At 40.2% G+C, this 24432-nt stretch overlaps 1 protein-coding gene across 2 annotated transcripts in view; it reads left to right on the top strand.

The window, feature by feature from the left end:
- The window catches only part of med14 (mediator complex subunit 14), an 85422-nt gene that overhangs the window by 46262 nt on the left and 14728 nt on the right, over positions 1–24432 (top strand). For both annotated transcript variants that reach the window (XM_068040657.1, XM_068040655.1), the window contains exons 16-24: positions 817–893; positions 3068–3228; positions 4423–4569; positions 4658–4749; positions 4955–5107; positions 17666–17935; positions 19707–19844; positions 22227–22335; positions 23803–23934. In XM_068040657.1, the coding sequence (XP_067896758.1) occupies positions 817–893; positions 3068–3228; positions 4423–4569; positions 4658–4749; positions 4955–5107; positions 17666–17935; positions 19707–19844; positions 22227–22335; positions 23803–23934 (1279 nt within the window). The remainder of the gene's footprint in view (positions 1–816; positions 894–3067; positions 3229–4422; positions 4570–4657; positions 4750–4954; positions 5108–17665; positions 17936–19706; positions 19845–22226; positions 22336–23802; positions 23935–24432) is intronic.

Here is a 24432-nt window from a genome sequence, read left to right as displayed (position 1 = left end):
GACCTCTGGTGGAGGCCGAGATGGATAGTTGACTTGGCACTTCTGGCAGAAGGTGGTTGCAAATGTTTCAACCTTGTCTTTTAGAAGTTAAATCTGATGAACTTGTTAGCAGAGGCTTTCATTTGTATTCCTTTTTATCGTTCACTGGATACATATGTAGCAATAGCCCTTTTGGCCCAACCTCTCCAAGTCCGTTTTAAGCCTCCACGCATGCAGATAATTCTAATCATATTTATCCACCCTGTTTCCATATCCCTTCAGCCCTCTCCTTTCATCTGCCTATCAAACCTAATCTTGAAAGTTGACGACAATTTCTGTTTCAACCCTAGAAGTGAGTTCTATATCCTTACAACTGTATATTGCTTTATATTCTAAATCTGTTAGATTTAATCTTGTATCTGTGCCCCCTCATTCTTTACCCTGAACTACTGGGAATAGTCTACTTCAATCTATTCATCCTTTCTTAATTTTAAACACACATTATATCACCCTGTAATCTACATTCTAATGGAAAAAGGCCAAATTTTTCAAGTACCACCTCAAATTTGTATTTCTTATTACCAGGCAGCATCCGAGTGAATCTGTGCTGTACACTTCCCCCAAAGCCTCAATATCCTTCCTATAGTGTAGAGCTTAATACTGCATGCAGTAAACAAATTGAGATCTTACTATGCCCAAGCTCATTTGTACATCTATTACTGTATCATGAAAAGTTCCTAAGTTTGTTTATTTTGAGCACCTAAAAAAAAGACTTGCAGTTTTTGGTGGAGGTATTAAAAAAACATTCAGTTGCTAAATGAATGTGTTGTTTTAAAGCTTTCTGCTATGGAAATACCTCACCAAGGAGTTCAAGTGGAAGGAGATGGCTGTAGTCATGCTATACGCATACTAAGGTAACTTTTTAATCTTTTTTCTTCTTTCAACTTGCAGTGTAATAAGACTGCATACTGTATTCTTTTCTCATGGGAGATATTACCTTATTGATTGTACAACAGAATAGGGAGCATTTCTCACCCTCTTCTCATCACCTTCCTGCAAAACATCAAGGACCGATGAAGCAAGTTGGATTTTAATTGTCACAGAAATTTTCATGCCTAATAGTAAGCTTTAAAAATTGGGTCAACACTTGTTCACTGTGTCACACATTGAGTGAACTTCAAGCAATGGAATTGTGTTCTTACTCACTTAGAAATTTGGTTGCATCAGACAGATTTAAGTTTCAGCTTTGTGTACACATGACCACAAATTTTTCTGTTGTCTGACTGTACACTGTACTTTCTGGGCATAGTATGCATAAAACTTCAACTCAGATAGTCCAGTCACATGGTAAATTTGTGACTTTCCGTTCTCAAAGGGTTCTTCACAATCCGAGGCAAGGTGCTGAGCCATAGGGAGAGTTGGGATTACATATTTCCATGTGCAACAACATGTCCATCAACAGCAGAAGTGGGCCACAGAGCATTCTATTTTCCTAGTTAATCACTCATTCCTGGTACATAGATACTTACTGTGTAACAGATATGGTATCATAAACATAGATATTGTGGACATATCAAAATTAAGATTTCCACACACTCCTTGGAAACTAAGTGTCTAAATGGGGTAGAGGAGGAGAGGGATCTGGGGGTACAGATAGAAAATCATTAAAAGTAGAGACGCAGGTGAAGGACATTGGGGGGAAAAAAGCAAACTAAGCACTGGGGTTCATTTCTACAGGGACGGAATTGAAAAGTGGAGAATTTCTGTTAAACTTGTGTAGAACCTTGGTTCAACCACACTTGGAGTGCTGTGAACAGTTCTAGTCCCCATATTATAAAAAGGGTATAGAAGCCCTGGAGAAAGTACATCTTTTTTGCATCAGGATAATACCAGAACTGAGAGGTTAGACCTTTCAGGAAAGATTGAACAGGTTGTAGAAAAGAGAAAAGTGATCTGAAAGGTCTTTAAGATTTTTAAAGTGTTTGATTAGGTAGATGTAGAGAAGATGTTTCTACTTGTGGGGGAGACCAGAACTAGGATCATAAATAAAAACAGAAAATGCTGGAAATACTCAGCAGGTCTGGCAGCATCTGTGGAGAGAGAAGCAGAGTTAACAACGTTTCAAGTCTGTGACCTTTCATCAGAACTGGCAAAGGTTAGAAATGTAATAGGCTTCAAGCAATTGAAGGGGGTGGGGGAAGAGAACAGAATGTGATAGGGCAGAGGGCAGGAGAGATTAAATGACAGATGTCATGGGACGAAGGCAAAGGGAGTGCGAATGGTTGTGGTGAAAGTCAAAGATGGTTGCTATTAAATCCAAGAAGGAATTGAGGAGGAACTTCTTTACCCGGAGAGTGGTTAGAATGTGGAACTCACTACCACAAGGAGAGGTTAAGGCGACTAGCATAGATGCATTTAAGGGAAAGCTATAAAAACACAGGAAAGATGAAGGAAAATTAGGATATGTTGATGGTGTTCAATGGAAAATGGTGGGAGGAGGCTCATGTGTATCATGTTGGCCTGAGTAACCTATTTCTGTGTTGTTAATACCATGTAATATGCAAGATCAACCCTTCTATAGGCCTATCTCTGCTGCTTGGTGATAAAGCAAAATTAACAATGTTGACTTGCTCAAAAATAGAAAATGGTGGAAATACTCAGCTGATCAGCCAGCATCTGTGGAGGCAAAAGCAGAGTTAATGTTTCAGGTCTGTAATCAAAGGTCTCAGACCTGAAACATTAACTCTGTTTTTGTCTCCACAGATGCTGCCTGACGTGCTCAGTATTACCACCATTTTCTTTTGTTTCAGATTTCCAGCGTCCACAGTATTTTGCTTTTGTATTGATGTTTACTTGTTGTATATTTTAACATAACATAATGGTTTGGAAGTAGTCAAGTTGCAGATAAGTTGATGCTGGAATTTGAACTCTGGGATCTTAAAATGGGAGTCCAGTCTTTTGCTTATGATGCAATGTTCTTAAAAAAAAAGATTGTTAGTGTTAAGCCCCTTCACTTTTTGTGGTCCCTTGATCTCCAGGTGATTAAAGGTGTTCGCTCTTAACTACGTGGAATTTTGTGTTTCCATAGGATCCCTCTATGTACAAGTGTCAGTGAGGAGACACAGAAGGCCTTGGATCGATCTTTGCTGGATTGCACTTTCCGATTGCAGGGAAGGAATAATCGGACCTGGGTGGCAGAACTGGTATTTGCCAGTTGCCCTCTGAATAGTACTTCTGCCAAAGAGCAAGGTTAGGTACTTTTAAATATCCATATTGGGATATGTGCACCACTTCAAACCTTTTCAATTTTAGGTTGTTTTCCTTATAATGTTTAGTTGTATACAGGAAAAGATGCAAAGTGAGGTACATCTCATTGAGGGGTTCAGATTGCCTCATACTGTGACTTGGAAACTAGAGTGGTTTGCTTATTGTCTTAAACACAAAAGGCATCACAGCTTTGCAAAAAACTATTTTTAGTTGCCATAAGAGTGTACAAGACTTGTGTGGTATTTATGTTGAAGTAATAACGGTGGAAAAGTTACTGCTTTATTTGTCACTGGTTTTCCTTCTCTCCAATTTTTTGGAGTACAAAATATAAAATTCTGATCTGGAAGCTTTGGGTGCCACATAAACAAATTACACCGAACCAGAACAAATCTACCTCGCATGTCCTAAATATCTCATGAAAGCATATAAAATGTTTTACTCCAAAGCAGTGTGTTGTTACATAACTAGAATGTCTACAGATGTATGTAGTTTTGTTTGTAGGTAATGCATAATATTTATTAAAAGCCAAAAAATATTAATTCTTCAAAGAAATCAATTGGGATACTTAGCTTGAAAATCACTCAGTCTTTTAAACGCCTAATTAAGAAAGTAGAACAAAGTTTTAGTTGAGAAAATATTTGGGGAGCATTCAAAATAAATCTGCAGCATCAGTACAAAGTAAGGTTTTCACTTTGTACTATACATTTATAGTGTAAATGCAGCCTGATTCCAGAGTTATGCCTGACCTGACACCAGAGTGTGGCTCCAAAAACTAGGCCTTGACACCTGATTTACACTTCACAAATTTAGCATTGGTACAAAGCTTGAAACCACATTGTACCAAAGCTAAACTTGTGAATGCAGTATTAATGCCATGTTAGAGATCTCCTCTTTGCACGTCTGGTATGGAATTAGATTTTGTACTGCAAAAGATAGTAAGTATGAACATTTATTTTAGCAATCAAAATGTTAACAGATTTGTGATGGACATCTTGCAGTATTAATTTTAGATTTTGCTCATTGTACCAGTCGAGAGACTGCAGCTATTAATATGTTCAATCAAAAAATGCAGTATATAAAATAAAATGTTTGTCATAACTGACATGAATACCTGGTAATACTTGGTAAAATGAATTTCAATAGTTTTTGTCTGTAATGATTTCATTTTGTCTCCAGGTTCAACACGTCATGTCTACCTGACTTATGAAAGTTTATTATCAGAACCGGTTGGAGGTCGGAAGGTGGTCGAGGCATTCCTGAATGATTTGAATAGCATAGCTCAGCTCTATGACTGCGTTCTAGATTTTGCACGTTCCTTGCCAGGTACTAATCATGATTTCAACTTTTTTTTCTTATGAAATACCAGGAATAGTAAAACAAGAAATAATCTTCCTAACATTTCATCTTCTAGAAATACCATCCCACCTTAATCATTTCTCGGAGATACGTGTCTATAATTACCGTAAACTTGTCATATGCTATGGAGCCACTAAAGGCAGTTCGGTAAGCAGAGTACAGTTCATTTAACTTGTTATCTGTTTTTGTCTTAATCTTGTAAATATGCAGCATAATGCATCTCTGAACCTTTTAAAGCACTGTGTAGTATAAATATATATACAAGGAAACAAAATGAAGCTTAAAATAACGATGTATATATAGCAATGGTTAGTTTCTTATTTTTAAAAAAAGGTTTATTTTCATATTTCAGATAACAATCCAATGGAATCCCACTCACCAGCGATTCCACATATCATTGGGAACAGTAGGACCCAATTCTGGCTGTAGTAACTGCCACAACATCATACTCCATCAGCTTCAAGAAATGTTCAACAAATCACCAAATGTTGTCCAGTTACTACAGGTATTTGCATAATTTATATTTATTAATGACATATTACTGAAATGTTATGTTTCCAATTTTATAAATGAGTAATTTATTGTAAAATATATGAAACTATATAGATTCAACCATGATTATCCATGGAGGAGAGTTTAATTAGGCTACTGTAGTATTGGACTGTATAAAGCACTGGGAGTTAATTGCTAGTACTCATCAATGACCCTTGCCAGTCCTAAAACTTAATTATTGGTGTTTATTTTATGCTAAAGTTAGTGTGCAGTAAGGACACAATAGATTTGAGTTATGGAGTAATAGGACACAAATTTTTGTATGATTTTCCTCAAATGGTGCATTACTAATTCTACTGTGGGAAGCATCTGAAAATTTCCATGGAGGCAGAGTAAATACCTCTCAGTTGCCTCTCCAACCCATTGGCAAAAGCCTGAGAATAGTTTGCATACTTGTCCCTCTGCTGCTATAATAGTGTGCAGCAAGAAAGTGAACATATTTAGAAGAAGGAAAGAGAAACAGTCACATTTTTGTGCAACTTTGAAACTATGTGTTGCACTTTAATGTAGAGGATTATGATTGGATTGACAGTTTCAACTGAGTTTTGCACATACGTCACTCCAAAGAGTGACTTTTTCCTATCCTCTGCTATGGAGGGTATGAGTTCTCTTTTTTTTTTCTTGAAATATAGTACTTGCTGTTGATTTGTGGTGATATGCCTGTTTAGATCATCATATCCTGGCTTAGAGAATAAGCAAGGAAATATAGAAAATAGGAGCAGGAGTAGGCCCTTTGGGCCTGCTCAGCCATTCAAAAAAGATCATGGCTGATCGTCTAATTCAGTACCCTGTTCCCGCTTTTTCCCCATAACCCTTGATCCCTTTTTCATTAAGAAATATATGTATCTCCTTCTTGAATATATTTAATGACTTGGCCTCCACTGCCTTCTGCGGTAGAGAATTCCACAGGTTCACCACCCTCTGAGTGAAGAAATTTATCCTCATTTCGGTTCTAAATGGCATACCCCGTATCCTGAAACTGTAATCCCTGGTTCTGGATTCCCCAACCAGAGGGAACATCCTCCCTGCATCTAGCCTATCTAGTCCTGTTAGAATTTTATAGGTTTCTATGCGATCCCCTCTCATTCTTCTAAACTGTAGTGAATATAGGCCTAGTCGACCCAATCTCTCCTCATACGTCAATCCTGCCATGCCAGGAATCAGCCTAGTAAATCTTCTTTGCACTCCCTCCATGGCAAGAACATCCTTCCTCAGATAAGGAGAACAAAACTGCACACAATACTCCAGGTGTGGTCTCACCAAGGTCCTGTATAACTGCAGTAAGACATCCTTGTTCCTGTACTCAAATCTTCTTGCAATGAAGCCCAACATACCATTCACCTTGCTAATTGCTTGCTGCACCTGAATGCTTGCTTTCAGCGACTGGTGTACAAGGACACCCAGGTCTCATTGCACCTCCCCCTTTCCCAATCTATCACCATTCAGATAATCTGCCTTTCTGTTTTTACAACCAAAGTGTATAACCTCACATTTATCCACGTTGTATTGCATCTGCCATGCATTTGCCCACTCACCCAACTTGTCCAAATCACATTGGAGTCTCTTTGCATCCTCCTCACAGCTCACTTCCCCCTGCAGCTTTGTGTCGTCTGCAAACTTGGAAATGGTACATTTAGTTTCCTCACCCAAGTCGTTAATATATATTGTGAATAGCTGGGACCCAAGCACTGATCCCTGCGGTATCCCACTAGTCGCTGCCTGCCACCCGGAAAAAAACCTGTTTATTCCTACTCTATTTCCTGTCTGTCAACCAATTCTCAATCCATAAAGAATTAAATAATCTGATCGTAATGGGCACAATGTTTGCAACATGCAATCATTGTCATTCGTCTATCGTATTTCTGATTTGGTGTTAATTACCAGGTGTTTGTAGTATATATAAATGATTTGGAGGAAAATGTAGCTGGTCTGATTAGTAAGTTTGCGGACGACACAAAGGTTGGTGGAGTTGCGGATTGTCAGATGAGGATGAGGATTGTCAGAGGATACAGCAGGATATAGATCGGTTGGAGACTTGGGCGGAGAAATGGCAGATGGAGTTTAATTCGGACAAATGTGAGGTAATGCATTTTGGAAGGTCTAATGCAGGTGGGAAGTATACAGTAAATGGCAGAACCCTTGGGAGTATTGACAGGCAAAGAGATCTGGGCGTACAGATCCACAGGTCACTGAAAGTGGCAACGCAGGTGGATAAGGTAGTCAAGAAGGCATACGGCATGCTTGCCTTCATTGGTCAGGGCATAGAGTATAAAAATAGGCAAGTCATGCTGAAGCTGTACAGAACTTTAGTCAGGCCACACTTAGAATATCGTGTGCAATTCTGGTTGCCACACTACCAGAAGGACGTGGAGGCTTTGGAGAGGGTACAGAAGAGGTTTACCAGGATGTTGCCTGGTCTGGAGGGCATTAGCTATAAGGAGAGGTTGGATAAACTCGGATTGTTTTCACTGGAACGACGGAGGTGGAGGGGCGACATGATAGAGCTTTACCAAGTTATAAGCGGCATGGACAGAGTGGATAGTCAGAAGCTTTTTCCCAGGGTGGAAGAGTCAGTTACTAGGGGACATAGGTTTAAGGTGAGAGGGGCAAAGTCTAGAGGGGATGTGCGAGGCAATTTCTTTACACAGAGGGTGGTGAGTGCCTGGAACTTGTTGCCGGGGGAAGTGGTGGAAGCAGGTGCCATAGCGACATTTAAGAGGCATCTTGACAAATACATGAATAGGATGGGAATAGAGGGATACGGACCCCGGAAGTGCAGAAGGTTTTAGTTTAGGCAGGCATCAAGATCGGCGCAGGCTTGGAGGGCCGAATGGCCTGTTCCTGTGCTGCACTGTTCTTTGTTCTTTGTCCACATAACAGCCATTAGAACCTATTTTCCAGGAATGCATTTGGTACCTATTCAACTGTATCCAGTTTTAAGAAAAGCACCTGCCAAATTCTCCTGCGTTATGGTTAGTTGCACCTGCTTCAGATTTGAATCTGACCTGCATGATGCTGAGATACATTAAGCTCATGATTTTTGTTTTGTAAAATTTCTTATTTTGAAAGCTGTTAAAAGAATTGTTCCTGTGTTGGTTTGCATAGTTTGTCAACTTTGGTAAGGAATCACCTTATTTTTTGGGGATTTACGTTGGGAGTTAACTTAAAAATCTGAAACCTGAATGTCATAATTCTCAGAAAATCACTGCTGAAGTTTGCCTGCCACTGCACCTCTTCAGACAGGAAGTATAGGAACAGGAGTAGGTCATTGCACCTCTCGAGCCTGTTCTGGCATTCAAATGGGATCATGGCTGATTGTGACCGAATTTCATATAGTCATCTTTGCCCCATAATCCCTCAATACCTTTAGTTCACAGAAATCTGTCAATCTCAAATTTAAAATTAGCAATTGATCTCGCATGAAACTGCTGCTGTTGGCAGAAGGGAGTTCCAAACTTTTCGCACCCTGTATGTAGAAGTGTTCCCTAATTTCACTCCTCAAAGTCTGCCTCTGATTTTAAGGCTGTGTCCCCTAGTCCTAGACTCCCCAACCAGCAGAAATAGTTGCTCTCTATTTACCTTTATCAGTTCCCATTAATATCTTGTAAACTTAGATCAATTTACCTCATAGTCTTCTAAATTCTGCTAAATTTACTGTGAACTCCCTCCAAGGCCAGTATATCCTTCTCACGGTGTGATGCTCGGAACTGAATACAGTATTCCAGGTGTGGTCAAACTAGGACCTTGTATAGCTGTAGCGTAAGTTCTACACCTTGTATTTTAGTCCTATAGATAAAAAGGCCAGAATTCCATTTGCCTTTTTTGATTATTTTCTCTACCTGCGCATGACACTTTAACAATGGACCCCTTAGTCTCTTTGGATCTCCATTGTTTATAGCTTTTCATCATTTAGAAAGTACATTGATCTATCCATTTTAGGTCCAAAGTAGATGACATCGTACTTGCCTACATTGAAATCCATTTGCTACAGTTTTGTGCATTCACTTAATCTGTTAATATCTCTCTTTAATTTCATGCCTCCATCTACACTGCTTACAATGCCGCCTATCTTTGTGTCATCGGCAAAGTTGGATACACAGTTTTCTATCCCATTATCTATATTGTTAAATAAAAATGGTGAATAGTTAAGGGCCTATCACAGATCCTTGTGGGACATCACGAGTCACATCCTGGCAATTAAAGTACCTGCCTACTCGTTCCATTCAGTCAATTTTCTAAACAGATCAAAAATTTTCCTTCAATTCCATGAGCTTCAGCTTTAGCTAACGGTCTCTTATCGCGTCTTCTGGAAATCCATATAAATAACAACCATAGACATTCCCCTGTCACCTCTTCAAAAATTCAGTCAAGTACTTCAGGCATGACCTGCCTTTTACAAATTCATGCTGGGTCTCTTTGATTAGCTGAACATTTTCAAGGCATTCAGCCACTGTATCCTTAATTATAGACAATGTAATTTCCCGACAATAGATGTTCAGTTAGCTGGTCTATAATTTACTGGTTTCCTGCTCTCCCCTTTCTTCGATAGTAGATTGATGTGCAGTTTTCCAATGTGAAGGAAGGGTTCCTGAATCAAGAGAATTTGGAGAGATTATAGCTAGGGCATCTGTAATGCTCTCACCTAATTTCTTTAAATCCCTGGGATGGAAACCATTGGTCCTGAGGATTTGTTATTCTTTAGTGCCATTACTTTCTTCATTATTGTTCTTTTGCCCACATTAATTTTGGTGAGTCTCCAACCCTGATTGAATATTAGCCTGCTTGGGATGTCTGGCATACTATCATTGTCTTTTACCGTAAATACTGATTCAACATAAAAACAAGGAATGCTGGAAATATCAGCAGGTCTGGCAGCATCTGAGTTCTGATGAAGGATCACTGACCTTAAACGTTAACTCTGCTTCTCTCTCCACAGATGCTGCCTGACTGCTGAGTATTTCCAGCATTTCTTGTTTTTATTTCAGATTTCCAACACCTGCAGTATTTTGATTTTATTATAATTAGAAAACATGTCTGCCTTCCTATTTTCATTTATATTACCATTATCAAGGGACCCACTTTGCTCCTAACCACCCTCTTTTTCATAATATAATGGTTACAAATTTTTTTTGTTGATTTTGATATTCCTTTCTTTTCATATTCCCTTTTTATAGCTCTTGCAATTTTTTTTTGTCGCCTTTTGTAGTTTTTTCTGTATCTCCAAGTCGTTAGGACCTGTTTTTTGTTTTTGCATGTTTGTATGCTTTTCCTTTTAGTTTGGTGTTGTCCCTTACCTCTTTGCCATCCATCGTGTTTTTTTGGCAAGTAGAGCTTTAGGGTATTGGGTGTTTTCAAAAACATAGCATTTTACATTATTGGAACCATGGACATTTACCAAACCAAGCAGTTACTTGATTTAAAAACTAAAAATGCTGGAAATACTCAGCAGGTCAGGCAGCATCTGTGGATGTGGTAATATTTCAGGTCACTGACCTTTCATCAGAACTGGCAAAGGTTAGAAATGTATTAGGCTTTAAGCAAATAAAGCGGGGATGGGGCAAACGATAACAAAAGGGAGGCGTTGATAGGACAGAGGGCCACGGAGAATAACTGACCAGAAAGTCAGTAAGAAAGCAAAGGTAAAGAATGTGTTAATGCTGGGGTGAAAGACAAAGCATTAGTGCAGAGAGGGTGTTAAATGACAGAATAATGAACAGCCGTGGCCAAAAGCACGAACATGAAAAACAATCGTGGGTAGGCACATGGTAAAAAAATGAATGATGGAACAAACAAAAATAAAATAAAAATAATAAAAAAAAATAAAACAGAGGAGCCAGTCGTGCTCTGAAATTATTGAACTCAATATTCAGTCCGGTAGGCTGTAGCGTGGCTAATTGGTAAATGAGATGCTGTTCCTCGAGCCTGCGTTGATATTCACTGGAACACTGCAGCAAGCCCAGGACAGAGATGTGGGCATGACAGCAGGGGGGTGTGTTGAAATGGCAAGCAACATGAAGCTCAGGGTCATGTTTACGGACTGAGCGAAGATGTTCCGCAAAGTAGTCACCCAATCTATTCAATTTCAGAGCATGACTGACACCCCCCTTTTTTATATTTGGATTTATTTTCCCTTCTGATCTTACCCCTTGCCGTGTATTCGCTATATCCTCTGACCTTCCCCTCTCTGACAGAACATTCTGTACTCGGCAAAGGACTCAGTTTTATCCCCTTACACTCCCATCTCAATGAATTTTATGTTTGGCATGACATTGAGCTCTTCTTCTGTCGCCTTCACCTCCGGACTCCCGTCTTTGCCCAGGAGTCCTTCCCCCCCCAACCAGCAGACCCATTCACCGGCCTCCAGCATTCTCCCACCATCTGGAACCCTCCCTCTGGCCTCTTGCCCGCTCTTGATCTTTTCTTTGAAAACTGTCGGCGAGACATCAGCCATCCCAATTTCTCTGCTCTCCTCACTCACTCTAACCTGTCTCCCTCTGCTGCACGCCGTTCTCTCAGGTCTAACCCCGACATTGTGATCAAATCTGCAGACAAGGTTAGTGGTGGTGTTGTCTGGCGTACCGACTTCTACCTACTTCCCCGGACCATGACCCCACCAGCAAACATCAAGCTATGGTCCGCAGGACTGTCACTGACCTCATTTCTTCCGGAGATCTTCCCTCTACTGCTTCCAACCTCATAGTCCCGCAACTCCGGACAGCCTGCTTCTACTTCCTTCCCAAAATCAACAAACAGGACTGTCCTGGCAGACCCACTGTCTCAGCCTGTTCCTGCCCCACTGAACCTATTTCTTGCTATCTTGACTCTATCTTTTCTTCCCTGGTCCAGTCTCTTTCCACCTACATCCGTGACTCTTCTGACGCTCTACGTCATTTTGATAATTTCCAGTTTCCTGGCCCTAACTTCCTCCACTTAACTATGGACGTCCAATCTCTCTGCACCTCCATCCCTCACCAGGGCGGTTTGAGGGCTCTCTGCTTTTTCCTTGAACAGAGGCCCAGCCAGTCCCCATCCATCGCCACCTTCCTGCACCTGGCTGAACTTGTTCTCACATTGAACAACTTCTCCTTCAACTCCACTCACTTCCTTCAAGTAAAAGGTGTTGCTATGGGTACCTGCATGGGTCCTAGTTATGTCTGTCTTTTTGTGGGATATGTCGAACATTCTTTGTTCCAGTCCTACTGAGGCCCCCTCCCCCAACTCTTTTTCCGGTACATTGATGACTGTATCGGTGCCTTTTCCTGCTCCTGCCCCAAACTGGAAAACTTAATCAACTTTGCTTCCAATTTCCACCCTTCTCTCTTCTTTACATGGTCCATCTCTGACACTTCCCTTCCCTTCCTCGACTTCTCTGTCTCCATCTCTGGCGATAGGCTGTCTACTAATATTCATTCTAAGCCCACCGACTCCCACAGCTATCTCGACTACACTTCTTCACGTCCTGCCTCCTGTAATGACTCCATTCCATTCTTCCAGTTTCTCCGTCTCCGACACATCTGCTCTGTTGATGTAACCTTCCACAACAGTGCTTCTGATATGTCTTCCTTTTTCCTCAACCGAGGATTTCCCCCCACTGTGGTTGACAGGGCCCTCAACCATGTCCGGCCCATTTTCTGCACCTGCACCCTCGCACCTTCCCCTCCCTCCCAGAACTGCAACAGGATTCCCCTTGTCCTCACTTTCCACCCCACCAGCCTCCACATCCAAAGGATCATCCTCTGCCATTTTTGCCATGTCCAGCATGATGCCACTACCAAGTGCATCTTGCCCTCCCCTCCCCTGTCAGCATTCCGAAGTGATCATTGCCTCCGCGACACCTTGGTCCACTCCTCCATTACCCCCGACACCTCGTCCCCTTCCCACAGCACCTTCCCATGCAATCGCAAGAGGTGTACTACCTGACCTTTTACCTCCTCTCTCCTCACTATCCAAGGCCCCAAACACTCCTTTCAGGTGAAGCAGCGATGTACTTGTACTTATTTCAATGTAGTATAATGTATTCGCCGCTCACAATGCGGTCTCCTCTACATTGGGAAGTCCAAACGCAGACTGGGTGACCGCTTTGCGGAACACCTCCGCTCAGTCTGACGACATAATCTCGAGCTTTCTGTCGCTTGCCATTTCAACACCTCCCCCCTACTCTCATGCCTACATCTGTGTCCTGGGCTTGTTGCAGCGTTCCATTGAACATTAGCAAGGAACAGCATCTCATTTACCGATTAGGCACGCTACAGCTGTCCGGACTGAACATTGAGTTCAATAATTTCTCCGTCCCTCTGGCCGCCCCCCCCCCCCCCCCGCTTTTTTATTTTTGTTTTATTTTAGTTTGTTCCTTCATTCATTTTTTTTCCCATGTTTCTGTCCACTGTTTTTTTTCATGTTTATGCTTTTGGCCAGGGCTGTTCATTATTCTGTCATTTAACACCCTCTCTGCACTAACACTTTGTCTTTCACCACACCATTAGCACACCCTTTGCCTTTGCTCCATGACCTTCTGGTCAGTTATTCTCTGTGGCCCTCTGTCCTATCAACACCTTCCCTTTTTGTTATCTTTTGCCCCACCCCTGCTTTATTTGCTTAAAACCTATTACATTTCTCACCTTTGCCGGTTCTGATGAAAGGTCAGTGACCTGAAGCATTAACTCTGCTTCTCCACAGATGCTACCAGACCTGCTGAGTATTTCCAGCATTTTTTAAAATTTCAGATTTCCAGCAGTTACTTGATTTGTTTTATTTAACCGAACTTTAACTGAATTGATTCATAAAGCAGTGTTTAATTGGGAAATAGATTACATTATTTTATTACCTTTCAGCTTATGATTCTTGAAGAGAAGTCAAAATTTATTTTACTCATGCTATTGCTGTATCATTGCACTTTTGGGACTTCAGTTATCCAAATTTTGATTGGGATAATGTTAAGGGAAAGGAGGGGGAGAGATTTCTGAAATGTGTTCGAAAGAACTTCCTTGATCAGTATATTCTTGGTCCCATTAGGAAGGAGGCATTGCTGGATCTGACGCTGGGGAATGGGGTGGGCCAGATGAACCAAGTATGAGTGGGAGATCACTTGTGTAAAAGTGATCATGTCATGAGGTTTAGGTTAGTATCAATAATTAGTATTGGGTTTACTACGGAAGAGGATGCTGACAAAATGTCGGTAGAGCGGAGATGGTAGAGGTAATGGATGAGGTGAAAATTGATGGAATGTACTGGAAAGGCTGGCTATGCTTCGAGTGGATAAGTCGCCTGGCCCAGATTGCTAAGGGAAGTGGGAATGGAGATAGCAGAAGGACTTGCTGTAATCTTCCAATCTTTCCCAGATATGGGGGAGGTGCCAGAGGATTAGAAAGTGGCAAATAAGACACCTTTATTCAAGAAAATGGTCACCACACTTCAGGAAGGATGTCTGGGTCCTTGAGAGGGTGCAGAGGAGATTTACCAGAATGGTTCCAGGGATGGAGGATTTTAGTTGTAAGGTTAGGTTGGAAAAGCTGGGTTTGTTTTCCTTGGAACAAAGGAGATTGAGGGGAAATTTAATAGAAGTGTACAAGATTATGACAGGCTTAGCTAAGTTAGACAAGGAAAAATTGTTTCCATTAACAAATGGTACTCAGGGACACAGATTGAAAGTTTTGGGCAAACGATGCAGGGCGAATATGAGGAAGCACTTCTTTATGCAGTGGGTGGTAATGTCCTGGAACTCACTGTCCACAGTTGTGGAAGCAGAGATGGTCAGTGACTTCAAGAGGAAGTTGGATGGCCACCTGAGAGAAATAGACTTGCAGGGCTATGGGGATCGAGCCGGGGAGTGGCATAGCTCTGTGGAGAACCGACATGGACTCGATGGACCGAATGGCGGCTTTCTGTGTTCTATATGACTCAATGAAACAGTGTAAGGACATTCCTAGTTACATTTTAACATCAGTGTTGGGTAATGTTTCAGAAACAATAATGGAGGGAAAAAAAATTAGTTGGCATTTGGAGAGGTTTGAGTTAATTCAAGAAAGCCAGCATGGATTTGTAAAAGGCAGATCGTGTTTGATTGTTACTTCATCAAAAACTTCAATTAGATCAGTGAAGGTTGATTAAGAGAATGCAGTGGATGTTGTCTATATGGATTTTAAGAAAGTGTTTGATAAAGTACCACGTAAGAGGCTGGTTAACAAAATTGAGGCTCAGCAAATAGGAAGCTCGATGTCAGCTTGGATAAGAAGTTGGATTAAGGGTAGAAAACAGCGAGTCATGCTAACTGTTTTTCAGATTGGAGGATGGTGGACAGTGGTGTTCCCCAAGTGCTGGGACCAATGCTATGTATGTGTATGTATGACTTGGATCTTGAAATAGAGTGAAATTTTAAAATTTGCCAATGTTACCAAACATTGGAAATGTGGCAAACAGTGAGGATGATACAAATCGACTGCATCAGGACATAAGTAGTCTAGCAGAATGGGCAGAAAAGTGGCAGATGGAATTTAATACTGAGAAGTATGGGGTGATGCATTTTGGCAGGAGAGATAGGGAGAGGCAATATAGATTAAATGGCATAGTACTAAAGAGTGTGCAGGGACAGAGGGACCTAAGAGTGCATGTGCATAGATCTCTGAAAGTGGCAGGACACAGCGAGAAAGTATTTGTAAAGCATATGGGATCTTGGGCTTCATAAACAAGAGGCACTGAGTACAAAAGCAGGGATGTTTTGCTGAACCTTTATAAAGCTGTGGTTAGGCCACAACTAAGGTATTGACCATTTCTGGTCACCACACTTCAGGCAGGATGTGAGGGTCCTTTAGAGGGTGCAGAGGAGATTTACCAGAATGGTTCCAGAGATGAGAGATTTTAGCTTCAAGGTTAGGTTGGAGAAGCTGGGGTTGTTGTTCTTGAAGCAAAGGAGGTTGAAGGGAGATCTAATGGAGGTGTACAAGATTATGACAGGTTTAAATAAGTCAAACAAAGAAAAGCTGTTCCCATTAGCTGATGGTACAAGGACTGTGGGACCCAGATTTAAGAACTTCTTTATGGTGAGTGGTAATAACCTAGAACTCGCCTACAAGGGTGGTGTCAAAAGAAAATTGAATAGGCACTTGAGGGAAATAAACTTGCAGGGCAACGCGGATAGCGTGGGGAAATGGGATTGACTGGAATTCTCTACAGAGAGCCAGCATGGACTGAATAGCCTCCTTCTGCGCCGTTATGACTGTATGATTATGGGCCAATATGTAAATGGCTTTCCTTGATACTATCAGCGTGACAGCTGGGTGGAGTATTTTCAGGGATTTGACCAAGTATTACCATTTTGTCTTAAATTGAAAACGCAAACCTAAAGGTCTTTGGTGTGGCTCCAACCTGGCTTCCACCTCATGTTTTCTGTAGCACTTTGGCCTAATTCACTTGTGTGTACAAATTGAACGATCAAAGTTCCTCATCAATTTTCAAATACAACTTAAACTCTAAATCCACTTCCCTTTTTGCCTATTTTTCTTTTCTGGTTTGGTTCACTTGAAACTTTCCAGTTTGATGTGCTCTGCATTCTTGTATCAATCCTTTTTCTCTGCTTTTTCCTTCTTAACTAAGGCACACTTCTCAATACTACCGGAATAGGGGAGATTGCGCAATTAACGTGGTTCCAAACGCTCTAATCTGTCTTCCAGCTCCAGTCTATGCCTGATGATCAATGTAATACTTGTTTTGTTTACTAGATCCCTGAAAGAATTAGGTGGTAGACTTGAAGTTTGCTTTATATAAGGGTTTATCTAGTTATGCATTAAAAACCAAATCATATAACATGTGAGACTATATGGTGAAAAGGTTCAGAAATAATTGAACTATTGTGGGCAAGTTTATTTGTGGTGCACATGTCCTACATCACATGTGGTTACATTTGGACAACGTAATGGTCAAGGTGCAAAATAGATGTCTTTATTTACAAATTTGTATTTTTTATTTGTATACGTGGCAGTATGAAATGTGTATAATACAGCTGCGTGTTTTGACATGTTCCTCTGCTTTTCTGCAAATTCTTCCCTCCTTTTTCTGAAGGTTTTAGCTCCCTGTTGGGCTATGGTACTGACATGCCAGTTGTCTTTGAGTACCTTCCCAAAGTGGCCTTTCTTCTTGTGCAGCCCTGGTCTTTAATGCAATGGTCTATGCTATGTCACAGTTGAGCTTAATCCTGCCTGCACCCGTTGTGCACAGATGCACACTTCCAGCTGAAGTTGCAAGATGGCAATCAGCAGTGCGAAACCCAGCTGATTCTTCTTTTTCCTCCACCTTCCTTAACCCGCAATAGCTGGTAGTCACCACCACTGAGTTCAGCTAACTTGGCTCAGGCAGTGAATTGATGCTGGAACTTTCCAGCCTGTATACCTAAGTGACTTGCTGAGCCATAGGTAGAATATACAATACAGATGTATGCTATATTTGTGTATGTAAGTAAACTGTTCAAATTCTGCTTTTAACATGTGGAATAAAAACAATCTTGTATATTTTTCCATAGATATTGTATGATACACAAGCACCACTGAATGCTATTAATAAACTCCCAACAGTGCCAATGTTGGGTCTCACGCATCGAACGAATACTGCCTATCAGTGTTTTTCAATATTACCCCAGTCACCCACACACATCAGACTTGCTTTCCGTAACATGTACTGCATTGACATATACTGTCGAAGCCGAGGTGTTGTGGCTATTCGTGATGGTGCCTACAGTCTTTTTGATAACAGTAAAATCGTAGAGGGATTCCATCCGGCTCCAGGCTTAAAGGTTTGTAATTGATCAGATTACGAAATAGAACTAGTTGGTAGTGATCTTTAGAAGCATTTCGTTGGGTTATATAAAACCTTCTTAATTTTCATTAATGCCATTTTGTGATACTGTTTCTGTCTACATAGTGCAATAGAATTTGAGGTAGAAATTCCCATCAACATGAATAAATGATTGGATTATTTTTAATGTACACTCTAATCTTTGTAAACAGAAAAATCTGATGTATTTTTGTCATAATGCAGCAGGTAGTATTGGGACTGAAAAATATTTCATTTAATGTGTCAAGTAATTCTAGGGTAAGTTTTTTTTAAAGTTCAATTTACCTGTTCATTGTATACACAAAAGTGGCATACTTACAGAAATCTTTCATCGACTTTTTAATTGACGTTGGACCCAATGGAACTACGAAAGACCAGGAATGCAGAATAATCAGTTGATGTGAATTTTCCAGGGTTTTGCAATTTTGGATCAAGTTTGACTGCCATATGAAAGTTGTGACCCGCACTGTTGCTAATAGAGTTGTACATCCATTTCCTATCAGTGAAATTGTAGGCAGACGTGGCACGAAGAAGGCATGGCCCTATAAGTAATCAATTTGATTTTTTTTTGAAAAAGATCAAATCAAATAAAATTTCAATAAGTATGTCTTTTGTATGGTGAGTTCTTTAGAATTGAAAAAATGCTCTCTCCAGACATACCTTTTTGAGTATTGCTGAAAATAGAGACATGTTGTCGAAGCTTTTTGTCATGCACGCATCAGGACAATCTGCAAGAATAACAATGTAAGGGAAAACAACAACGTTATACTGTATGAGAAGAGAGTGCTGATTGGTTGGCATGTGAACTGGTTGGCGTTGCCACAACGCCTCTACCAATCAGAGTTCACTTACCAACCAATCAACACTCTCTCCTCATACAGTATAAAGTTGTTTTCCCTTACATTGGTATTCTTGCAGATTGTCCTGATGAGTGCAAAACGAAAAGCTTCAACGACTTGTCTCTATTTTCAGCAATACTCAAGTTCTGTACTACCAAATGACTATTTACATACCTTTTTCTTCAATCATCCAGTTACTATAGATGTGATACTAGATAATGTTCCTCTTGACCTTCAGTTACAGAATGGCATTAACAGCCCTTGATCCAGATCTTCTGCAGGCTATTTTTGTCAGGGAGGGGTGGGATTGGAAAAGTAAACCCAGTTTCACTGACACATAAAGGTCAGGTATAATGCCTCAAGCTGCTCTAATGTTAGAAGAATTAAAGCAATATCCTAAACTTGGAGTGTAATAATAAAAATGTCCTAAGAAATTCATGATAAAAATAAACTGCAAATTTGTAGTTAATTTTGTGTGTACATCATCCACTCTTTTATTTTAAGACTAAATTTTAATTGTTTTTATTACATGCTGTTTATGAAAAATAAATTTCTAAATTGAGTTGAGATTGACCACAAAAATATGTTGATTGGGGCAGGTGGTGGCAAAATTATTATGCCACATGTATGGTCATATGTGGATATTTTATTAACCAATTTTGATGTAATCTAGGCACAGATATATTCAAAAAAATGTTATCTTAAATTTCACATCAATCCAATATCTTGTCAGCAGAGAGATCATAAATCACTCATGAGGTTGATTAACCCAGTCATGACTTTGCTGCTTGTGCATTAGCTTGAAGATATTTATTAGAAATCAGTATAATCTGTTGTATTGTGGAATACTATGCAAAGGAATTGATTGGTTAAATTTTGCTTACTTTCCAGACTTTCTTGAACATGTTTGTAGACAGCACCCAAGACGCACGTAGACGGTCAGTGAATGAAGATGATAATCCACCATCTCCTATTGGTGGGGATATGATAGAATCATTAATGTCTCAGCTTCAATCACAGCCACAACAGGTATTCGTGCATTTTAAATCATGGAACTATTTATACGTCAGCTTGTTCTCATGGTTTTAAGTAATTTTTTGAAGTAGATTTATGTGCAGGAGGTCAAAGCAGCTGCATTTTTACTGTCACGAGAGATGATAAATGACTCTAGGTTGACGTGACTCAGTCACAGCTTTTTTGCTTGTGCATTAGCTTGAAGCTATTTATTAAAACTCAAGTTTTTGGTTACATTCCGGGCTTTCTTGTGCTGCTGATGATATATGAATCATGGTGGCTTGGGATAATGCCCCTCGCATGGGATAAGTACCAATCCAGAGATCACAAACTCCATGTTTTAACACCAATGGATCTATTGATGTCTACTATTTACCCCTCATGGAGCCTCTGATTTTTTTTTCCTGGAATACAGTTTCACAGATTCTGACAGTCTTCTGGCAGCTGGCCTGAGTGAATGGTTGGCAATCAATAAAGGGTAGCTTAACTGATATTTACCTTCTCTTCCCGTCCCTGGACTGAGGATAGTGCAACCAATTGTAGCACCACAATTGCTTTCCCACAGTGATCAACTGCCTAAACACAATCCAGGAATTTAATCTGAGATATTCTAGTTACAGTGTATCAGATGTATCATTGGGAAAACTGTATGGCATCTATTTAAGCTTTTTCCAAGTTCAGGCTATCTGCTCCCATAATTGCTCCAGTCCTGCTCCTGAGATAGGCACTTGGAGGAGACGTGCTGTCATCTTTTAAAGGCTTTGGAATAAAGCCAGTGAAGACAAATCCCACTTGAAGATAAACCAAGTATCAACTTGGCCCAGTGTTCTTGCTTCTGAATCAAAATATCGTAGGTTGAAGCCCACTCTGGGACTTGAGCATATAATCTTTGCTGTCACTTCAGTGCCTTACTGTGGGAATGCTGTATTGTCAGCAGTGTTGTCTTTTGAATAAGATAATAAACTCAGGCCCCACCTGCCTATCTAGGTGGATGTAAAAGATTTCATGACACTATTCAAAAAAGAGCAGGAACGATCTTCCAGTGTCCTGGTAAGTATTTATCTTTCAACCACTAAAACAGATTAACTGGTCATTTATCTCATTTGTTACATGAAAATTGACTGCCCCGTTTGCCTACAGAACAACCTTGACTACAGTTCAAAAGTAAGTCATTCACTGAAGTGCTGTGGGATGTCCTGAGCGTGTGCAAGTCACAATATTAATGCTTTCATTTACATTTCCCTGAGCAGGCTGCCAAAGTCATTTGGCAGAATGCCTCATCACCAGAACTTTCAAACAAGCACCAAGACGTAGCTTGGCTGGTGGTGAGAAGAGCCCTCCCTGTCAGATCCTTCCTGCACGCCCGAAGTCTCACCCCCTCCGCCCAATGCCCTCGAGGTGGCTGTGGTGGGGAAGAGACGGTTGCCCACCTCCTTCTGGAATGTCTCTTTGCAAAGCAGGTGTGGAAAGAGATGCAGTGGTTTTTGTCGAGGTTCATTCCAAGCAGCTCTGTAACACAGAGTCTGTGCTCTACGGGCTGTTCCCAGGGACGCACACCGAGATAAACATCAACTGCTGCTGGAGGACTATCAATTCGGTGAATGACGCCCTTTGGTCTGCCCGAAACTTGCTGGTCTTCCAGTGCAAAATGTTGTCCACGACCGAATGTTGCAGACTGGCACATTCCAAGGTCCAGGACTACGTGCTGAGGGACGCACTAAAGCTTGGAGCAGCAGCAGCAGCAGCAAAAGCTCAATGGGGAAAGACCACTGTGTTGGGTCCCCCCACCAAGCTGAACTGAGGGGCTGGATCCATGGGGAACCCCTCGAACTGTATCGGGAAAATTTTGTATGCTGTAAAATGTGTATGGAATGACAAATGAAATGGAAGGGTTGTGAGGCAACTCAGTCTTGTATTGAAGGAAACTGATCGTCTTTGCACTGTTTGTATTTTTTGACGGTGCTGTTTGAAACTGGTAATGTATTTTTTTTACAGATTTTTATGAATAAAGTATATTTTGGAAATTTAAAAAAAGTATACGTTAGGAGTTTCCGTTGGTGGGTATCTACTTCCTGATATGGGCATCAGTATGTTCAATTTGTTTCCAGACCAATCACAAATGGCTTTAAAAAGTGTTGAGACTTCCTCGCAATACTAGGAAGAGGATGGGGAAGGAAGGATATGTCTTGATTGGCCTGATAAAGCATGTGCTTGTCAAAGGTTGTTTGCCGTTACTGTTGCATGCATTCACTGCAGTTAAGATTGCTGTTAGGCAGTCATTATTGCAGAGAAAATGTAATGTACGAAGTTCATGTGGATTTGAAACTGTTTTTATTTCAGACAGAAATGGTAACCTCTTATTTATCTTGAATCCATATACAAACTTGTTTCTCTCAGCCCTTTGCCAAATCTGGTGCAACAGTAACCTATCCTTTGACCTCACCACCTACATCCTATCATAATACGGTGACTCCATCACCACAAATGATGCCTACACAATCATCTGGTAAGCGATGAGTATATTCTATAAATGTTTTAATCCTAACCTTATGAATAAGGGTACTTGAACTGTGAAACATTTAGTTCTGTACCAACTTAAGTCACCAGCTTCAGGAGAGATGGGGGGAAATGGCATGGAATTTGCATTCAGCAGCTAATGAAGAATGGTCGCCGTTCTTTACATTTACAGCTGCCCAAAAACTTTTTTGTGGGATTTTGAGTGGCAACCGACTGTCATTGGGAGTCTGATACAGCAGAGCATCCTCTGTAGGGAATCTGGTACCTGAGACCCTGTAAACAGGGCAAGCAACAGTGCATCTCTTCAACCAATCAGATTGAAGAATCCTTAATGAAGCGTGCAGAATCTAAATCAGAAAGTGTATGTTAGAATATTTAATTCAATGTGAAGTCATGTACAAAAGGTGAAATAAAGAAAGGGAAAGAAAAATAATATTGAGAGTTGGGAAAGAAAAAGTTTTTTAAAAACTTTTATTTTTAGATCTCCAGCAATCATTAAAATCTGAAGGACTCCATATTTGTAAAATAAAATTTTCAGTGCCAGAGAGATTGTTTGGAAGTAATTATGCCTTAGCACAGTGTCAAAAGTTCACCTACAATTGAATGGACAAGCCTTCAGTTTTTCAGGCGTGTTTTAATGCTGAGACTCTTGGCAAAATACTATCAGAACATGTGGAGGAGCAGGGTAGTCAGACAACAACTTCCTGATTTCCGCGTATAACTGCGCATATGCGGACGATGAAATTTGTTCAGTTTATTCCATAATAGTGAGTGCTGATAGCCTCACCATTATTCCTACACAAAATCTGAGCCAATACTTGTGGATCTAGCACATTTTTGAAGACATTTACGTTTCTTAGTGTCAGAATGTCCCAGTGAAAAGCTAGAGTTGTTTCAAGCCCCACTCCTAGGACTTGATTGGCACTTCAGTACAGTGAAGATTATCAATTTAGTGTATTGGCAGTCACAAATATGAAATTGTTATACAAAATGCATAGAGCCACTGCCTCTTAAGCTCATTATAGCTGATTTTTACAAAAAGGAATTGAGGTTGGCATTTGAAACAGAAAGCAAATTAAATGAATTTCATGGACTGCATTCTGTTACTATGGTTTTGCATTTTGATTTGTGGTAATCTATTGATTGCCTTCCTCAAATACCTATTCCATTAATATTTGTGAAGAAATTTTTTTTTTAAATTAGAAAAAGAACATGTAATGATTTTTTTTTTAAATGAGAGTTTCTGACCTTTTGTTTAATGTGTTGCGTTTCATTTTGTTGGGGGTTTTGAAAAAAAAATTAAAACGTTGCACAATTTCCAGCACTTGTTAAATAACTGGGAATGGTGTAATCTTGGTAATTATTCGATGCAAGAATGTTCCTTTAGTTATCTAAAGATGAACAAAATGGTAATTGTCAGTAGTGCACAAAATTCAAATAATTCTACTTTGTACAGGGAATTTACATCCAGCAAATTCCCCAAGTGGCGCAATACGAGCACCATCACCAGCATCATTTGTACCCTCTCCATCTCCATCTTCCCTTGGAATTTCAATGGGACAGACACCAAACTTTGCAAGTCCGCATGGTGAGTTCTTTTCTTCTGCTTATTTGACTGAAATTAATTACTGTGTGTTTTCCCTTTTTGAGGGTTGTTGCTGCGATGCATCTTTCTTCAACTAGGTAGATACGTGATGGATACTCGAGTATCAAAATGCACTTGAATCCTTTGATCTCTCTATACTAATTAAAAATTTCATAAAAGGCATGTTTACTGTTCAGACTTTTGTCAACTTTTCCCATTCCCAAATTGGTATGCCAAAACCTGTTGTTCAGTTTTGCTATGTCAACTTTTGCTGTTGTGGTTTGTTGATGAACCAATCAAATTGAAACATTTTTTCAAAAACCTTTGTTAGTCCTCCTATCCAAAATAACTTAAATAAAATTTAAAAAAATTAAATTTAAATTTTCACAATGACATCATTACATTCACCCATTGAATCATTTGTACTGAAGTTTATACTTGAGTAACTCAGTTTCTCCAAAAAGCCTGGGATTAAACTTGGTATTTTTGCTCAGAGCGATG

The sequence above is a fragment of the Heterodontus francisci genome, chromosome 10 (assembly GCF_036365525.1).
Source record: "Heterodontus francisci isolate sHetFra1 chromosome 10, sHetFra1.hap1, whole genome shotgun sequence".
NCBI classification, from domain to species: domain Eukaryota; kingdom Metazoa; phylum Chordata; class Chondrichthyes; order Heterodontiformes; family Heterodontidae; genus Heterodontus; species Heterodontus francisci.
The sequence above is the reverse complement of the archived record's forward strand: the minus strand, read 5'-3'. Positions and strand labels throughout refer to the sequence as shown.